Source organism: Pygoscelis adeliae, unplaced genomic scaffold, assembly GCF_000699105.1.
Source record: "Pygoscelis adeliae isolate BGI_AS28 unplaced genomic scaffold, ASM69910v1 Scaffold186, whole genome shotgun sequence".
NCBI classification, from domain to species: domain Eukaryota; kingdom Metazoa; phylum Chordata; class Aves; order Sphenisciformes; family Spheniscidae; genus Pygoscelis; species Pygoscelis adeliae.
Window position 1 is genome coordinate 4,529,737 of NW_008825071.1, and position 7,171 is coordinate 4,536,907.

At 40.4% G+C, this 7,171-nt stretch overlaps 1 protein-coding gene across 1 annotated transcript in view; it reads right to left on the minus strand.

Annotated features, from left to right (window-relative positions):
- LOC103919083 overlaps positions 1-6,915 on the minus strand; it is a 165,389-nt gene extending 158,474 nt beyond the window's left edge. Inside the window, exons 1-3 of the mRNA XM_009326538.1 lie at positions 6,777-6,915; positions 2,358-2,418; positions 272-392 (exon numbers count right to left, since the gene is read on the minus strand). Coding sequence (XP_009324813.1) covers positions 272-392; positions 2,358-2,418; positions 6,777-6,915 — 321 coding nt within the window. The remainder of the gene's footprint in view (positions 1-271; positions 393-2,357; positions 2,419-6,776) is intronic.
- Positions 6,916-7,171: the final 256 nt, after the last annotated feature.

The following is a 7,171-nucleotide window of genomic DNA, read 5'->3' on the forward strand; positions in this document are numbered from 1 at the left end:
GTCTCGCCGCCTGCTGAAAGACTTTGCTTGGCCAGCACTGACAAACTGTTTTGAAGAACTCTTGCCATGCCCAAATGATTCATCATTAATAGCTTTAGACATTCTCTTTAAGCGTATGGTTACTTCTGCTGGAAAGCATATTTTGAAACCTGTTAAATTCTATCCTCTTAAACTATGAAAAGGAAAAGAAAAAGAAATAATAATGCAATGCAATTGATCTAGTCATTTAGCAGTTCGCATCAGGGAAAAGAGCACTCATGGAGGACCTCACCTTCCCACAAGGTCCTGCTGCTCCATTTAATCCAGTATTCACATCTGCAAGGTTACCGAAGCTGGCTACCATTTCTTCTTCACATTCATTCTCCTCTGCTTTCAATGGCTGACGTCCCACTCTGCAGCAGTTAGAAAGGGAACAGAGAAGAAGAACTGAAAAGAAATTAACTACAATGCAGATACAGAAAGTACTCACCATTGGAAATACATCGCAGTTCAATGTTTTCCTTGAATATATCATAAACTTCGCAGGGCACCGAGGAGAAACAAGGTGCTAAGCAGAGAAATGACTAGGCTTCAAAAAGCGGCACACGAAAAATGCAGTTACAGTCCCAGTAACACGACCAACATTTGTCAGTCTGTGCCACAGGTCGACATAAGGAACCCAAAGTTTCACTGCCCATGTATAATCAGCTCAGTGTTGGGGCTTGGGTTCTAGGTTAAGAATATTAAAGGAGGAAGCCATTGCCTCTGTCCACACTTTCAGGACCAACTGACAGCTTCAATAAACTGGAATGGGTTTTTGGAAACCATTGGTTCCCTGGGGACTAGGTTGCTTTAAACCACTGAAAAAGTCTTATTATATATATAAATCTTACCCTTTTTTTTCCCCCAAAAAAACTTATAAATTTATATATAAATCTTATATAATTTATAAATCTTCTAAAAGATCTTATTTTATATATACCAAAAACTATATATATAAACTATATAAGTCATATATACATGTATATATACACACACACATACAGAAATTTTCAGCTGTATGTGAACCATTAAACCTTCCTTGGCATTCATATGTTAACTTCTTGTGTAGTTACAGTAATTTTGGGGGTAATTATATCAACTCTAAGATTTTTTTTTTTTTTAAAGAGAGGTCCCTGTAGCAATGCAGAACTCCAGCAAATAGCTTAAGAACAGCCCTACACTGGATACACCACTGCTGCCCTACTCAGTGCACAGGATACACAAAAGGCACGGTACCCTATGGAGAAAGCCTTGTTCCTAGAGCACAGCAGGAGCAAATACAAAACTAAGACATTTACAATAAGCACTATAAAGCTGTATCCTTTAGCAATACCATCCTGTCTTTCAACAGACACAGAACTGTGAGCAATTCCTCTGTCCCTACTCAGCACCAGTATCTAAATAGAAATGGCCCTAAGTAAAAACATCTGTAGACGCTCTGCTGGCTTCAAAACACTTCAGCTCTTGCTTCCACAACCCACTTTAAAAGGCTGGGAAGGATCGGTCAGCCACACCAGTGCTGGTGATGCTCCAGCCACACTTGCAGGTGGAGCTGGGGCAGGTAGCAGAGCACAGAGAAAGACACAGCGGCTCTCAGGAGCTGGGGGCTGAGCAGGCTGTTTGTGGCCATGGGCCAGCCACGTGCCACCCTGGAGGTCAAGGGAGCTGCCTACAATGTACTGAGAGGAGTCATATGGACCAAGGAGAAATCACTGCATCAGGTACAGTTGCAATTCAGGATTAGCTTGGGCATCTACAACACAGGCAATCAGAGGACAGGCTCTCTTAGGTTACCAAGCCACATATTCAGTTAATTTTTTAGCCACAAAAGAAAATGCTAAAATTTGATGTTCATTCAAAAAAAAAAAAAAAAACCAACCCCAAAACATTTCCCTGGACTGCACTTTTGAAGCATTCTTTCAGTATTTTCTGACTTGCTTTTGGAAAATTCAATTCCAGTCCCTTCATTCCTTTTCCTCCTTTGCATTCTAGGTGATAATGTGAGAAGCCTCCACATTTGTACAATTAACATGGTTCTTTATCAAGAAAACTATTTACAGAGACTCTGCAAATCATGCTAAACTTCCCAGACTGTCTCCAAGTTCCTGGCATATTGCTACAAATCAGTTTCTACTCAGAACTATGCCTTTTTTTTTTTTTTCCTTTTTTTTTTTTTAAAGAAACATATATTGACATTTACAGCAGTAAAATTACCACTGGTGCATAGACAAGCTGTTTTCCAGATTCCTCTACCAGTAGAATTGCCTCATGTAAATGCCCAGGCAATAGCTAAATCGGTTGGAAGGTCTGTGTAGATGTTCGTCCCCAAGACATACCTGGGAATTTTGCCCAAGCCGGGACCAATGAGAACTAAGGACAAAATTTTAGTGCTAAAGACTGAATACAAGAAGCACAAGGTCAACCACCTATGAGGTTTTATCCTTGAGCTGTAGTCAAGTCAACTTGGGTCCAGTTGTCCTAAATGGAAGTAACAGAAGATGCTTCTTGAATGTCTCTAGCTAATTTGTAGAGCTGAAACATCTGAGAAGTTAACTTCTCTGCTCAAGAAGAATGGTCTGTTTGGAACTTTGTACTTATTTAGTTTCTCATGATGGAAATTATTTCACTTAATTTGGTTAGAGCTGCATTGACACAGGGGTTCATTAGGACACCCATTTGCTTGCAATTCAATTTAAAATTAAATACACTTTGTTGTTGATTTTATTACTTTTAAACTACTGTATCTATTGCCTTTATTAGCTGCTAATACACAATTATGAAGGTAAACAGTTTTCATTACTGAACATCAAACATTTAAATAACCGCATTTGATCTCTTTTCGGGTTGCATCAATTTTCTCCTTTCCCTCCTTTTGCTGGGTATTAGATTCAAGAGAATAGTTTATTCCGTTAAGTTAGGCCTCTTTTATGCTCACCAGCATGCTCATCAGCTGTCACAGCAGAACATAGCTTCCTTGGCTGTATCCACAAGGGTTATTTATTTCCTCCATTCATTTCTTTACAGATAATTTGATGCATGTATTTATCTGAAGGTCGCCTATAGCTTGATCACAAAAACATTACTCCAATTCATATTTCCTTCACTCTCTAAGGGTAATTCAGAGGCAGGGATGAAGGGTGCTGGGAGAAGCCATTTGGTCAACTTTTGAAGTGCACTGTGTGTAGCACTTAAAAATTACAGCCCAAGCTGGGTATCTGAAAACGGAGGTATCCAAAACAGAGGTCTCTTTCAAAAGCACAGGCTTAATTTTTCTAGGCCTGAGGTCCTTTGTTTGGGAGAAGTTCCACTCATTAATATCTGTAAAGCACTGAAAGACCTTTGGAAGGAAAGCACATTGGATAGAAGTACAAAGTAGCCCTTATCTGACATACCTTTGAAAGAGTTCATGAATCCTGTCTCGCAACTTTTGTTTCTTATGGTGAGAGACTTCCTTGTGGTGCTTTGAGTCCCACATGCCAAAAAAAAAAAAAAAAGAAAAGAAAAAAACTACATTTTGTTTCCGAATGTACAGAAAGAACATGGAAATAAAAGCTATAGAAGTGCAATTTTTCAAAGGTTTGCCTTAGGTCTTCTGGTTGAAGGTTTTCAGAAGCAATTAAGAATTTCAGCCATCATTACTCTATTCCATTATTTTTTCCATAACTTTTTTCCCATATATTTTTCCATATGTTTACTCCATTATTTCCAAGGGAAACTGAGCTCTAATCTAATTTTAAAAGCTTGACTGTTACAATGTATATTTGTGCATGGTAGTGCCCTACAGTCCTTATTTTTACTACACCTAACAGTCATATATATGCATACATACATATATGCACGTATAAGTGTGTTTGTACACGCACAACAAAACAGAACATGCAAAACAGTTAGTCATAGACTAGCAGAGAGCCCACAACATGCCCCACTTCAAATCTACTCCAGGTTTTGAGGCCTTGTATCACCACAGCTGTTTTTAAATATTTGGTAAGAGGGACTGGCATTTTTCGATGTGGCAACGCATAGGAGGCTAACTTGCATGAGCAGTCCTCTCCCCCTGCAGTTCTGCAGCTTTCTAGCACGAAGCTGGAGGGCCTCAAGTTATTTTACTCTTGCACAGCAAGCTGAAAAAGTCAGTCCATCAAGAAGCCAGCATCCACATCTTTTTGGACTGTGTTCTCTGTGCAAAACCTGAAAACAATAACCCAGGTTGTAGACTCAGGAAAACAAAATTCTTCTCCCTGACCTGCACGTTCAGAGATCTCGCTGAATGTTCAAGGGCATATCTCGTGCTTCCTACTGGCATCCCTGAGATCATCATAAAATGTGCATGCAACACTACCAATATACAAGGAGGCTTGCTACTGTATACCATATACTGTCATCTAAACTGTGTAAAATTATGTTGCACTTCCACTTTCATCAAGCCTCAAAGCCAAAAAACATTTTGGTAGGGAAACAATGTAATAGTCAATGGAGAAAAATTCCCCATCAGAGGCTCCATATCTGGCTGTTGAAGTCTCTCCTTTCTTCCAAATCTCTAAACTTTTTCACAAATATCTGGCCATTTTCAAGGAAGCTTAGGAATCTCTGTTGAAGACTAAGGCATTGGGAAAATTATTTGCAAAGCATCCTGCTTATTTCCAAAATGAATATTATCAGAGTATAAAAACAGACTACAAAAACATATTACAAAAGCCTGTGTGAGTAGCTTTTAATGTAACTTGTTTAAACCCTGTAAAATTAAAGCAGAGACAACATGGTTGCCTTAAAGTACAGTATGATTTGTTGGTAGTCCCAGAAGAGAGCCTCAGATGGATACAATAAATCCTCCAGGCCCTGCTCAAGCATCACACATACATGATTACAAAGGTGACATGACCAAACTAGCTCAAAGCGAGACCTTCCAGCTCTCCGTGTGGCAGCTGTGTCATGGGCAATGCTCCCTCCACCACTGCTCTTTGGTTAGCGGGAACCAAGCCTTCCTGCTCCTGCACAGCTCTGGGCTGAAGCGCACTAGGAGTCCCTGGGGCAGGGACTGGGGCTCATTTTTCTTTCTCTCCCACTCCCACAAACGCTGGCACTGATTTTCTTTCCCCGGCCCAGTGAATCACCACCTATGCCGCTTCCCCAGGAAGGGCTGGGAGCTGGCTCCGGTCCCAGCTCTGCTCCAGCAGAGCTGGCAGCTGTCTGGTTAGGGTGATTGGACACCCCCCCCACGACACTTCCCACAGTCCACTGGGGACTGCAGCCACCGGGGAACGCGTCAAGAGAAAGGGCAGGTTGTTCCTCCTCGGCTGCCCTGCGGGGACATGCTCTTGCAGGTGTAGAGGACCCATCCCAGCAGCAGCAAGGACCAAGGAGCAACATTCATCACCCCTGTGAGACTCAGGAGTCAGCCTGCCGTGGCTGGGGCATTTGGGAGGGTGCCCAGCAAGAGAGCTCAAAGTCCCTGAGAAAGTTTAATGATAAAAACTACTAACCGAAAGACATGTGGCATTTCTAGAGTTTAGTGGCAGATGGGAAGGGGTTTAAAGTTGGGCTGAAGCAGTTAAAGCTAAAGTTCAGAAGGCAGGAGGGCTTGGTTCATAATTTGTCTCCTGGGTCCAACCCTTGGTGATGCCTGGAATACCTATTTTTCTGAGGTGGGCACTTAGATTAAGAAATAACATGAAATAGAAAACTCACTTCATGTAAAATATCGAGTAGCCATAATATTACAACAACATTCAGACATTTCCAGTCCAGGCTTACATCGAGCCAGAAGTAGAGAAATTTTTTTTTAAAAAATTGATTATATTACCAGACTCCCATAGCTACCCAATCCCCTTGTTTATCTTCCTAATCTTAATTAAATAATGAATATTCAAAAGAAAATGTGAATTGGGGTTCTCTGTATGAACTGCACTGTTTTCCATCTCTCTGCCTCTGAAGTGGCAATGGGAATATGATTTAAAACTATTTCTTCTGGATCCTAGTAAAATATTTGTCACAGTGTGTCATGATAATTTTTAAAAAGCTCTATCATCTACCTAATAAATTTGTTAGGTTTATTCAAATCTTATTGAACAGGAAAAGTGCAATGAGTCATGGTTAATATTTCTTTACCTACACTAGGAAATAAAATATATCAAAAATTTAATGCTTAGGGTCCTATTCAGAAAATCTCTATGAGTCTGTAATACATCTTCTACATGATTAAAAAAAACAGGAAACTTGCTTTAAAATGAATTATTCACCACCTTGAATAAATTTCCATCTTTCCTATTTGCAAAACCCCAAAGTCAGTTATGTAAATTTTAACCTACACTAATTACCTCAGGGGTGTGCAAGCTAAAGGAAAGTAGATGCAGTAGAAAAAAATCTCAGACATTTCCATCACCAGGAAGCAATTTAATAGAGGAAAAAATGTGTAGGTTTTCAAAAACAGAGCAGCCCATATAATTTTTTTTAAATGTGGAATAATCATTGCTGCAATATCCCTTGAATCAGAGATTTACTGGAATTAACTCAAGTGCTTTTTCTCAATGGCATATACCATCGCACACATATCTAAGCGCTTGTTTCTCATCATGACACCAGCATTGTCTAGACTGTAAAAATGACCCATTGTTGACAACGGGCGTTCCCAACAAGAAGGCATTAAATGCAGTTTAGCTTCAAGTCAATATAGGCATTGAGGGCACCTTCAGAAAAAAAGTGACTAAAATCTGGGAACCACTGGATATCCTTCAGAGCTCGCCTGGCGTGTACTGTACTTGCCCTGGAGAAAGCAGGGCGTTGTTTGAAAGCAGAAGGCTCAATCACAGCACGGCTTTGTCCTACTCCACATCCTGATACCAGGTGCTGCTTCAGCTGCGAGCCAACTCCTTCACACGTCTTTCTCAGTTTCTTCATCGGCTATCTTGTGGTCTAATTACACAAGTGGCCCATCTACTGATTTCAGAGAGCATGATCAAGTCCAGTATTTGAAAAAGGTCTTTCAGTCTGGGCTCAGCCTAGAGACACAATGATAAGTATTGTTTCTACTGCAGGCAAAAGCAAGAACCTGACTCAATACTATTAATCAGTGCTGACTGGCTATTTTCACTGTGAAACTACTTCACAAACAGTAGGACTTGATTCCTGTAGTAATTTTCAGTTTGGAAAAAAT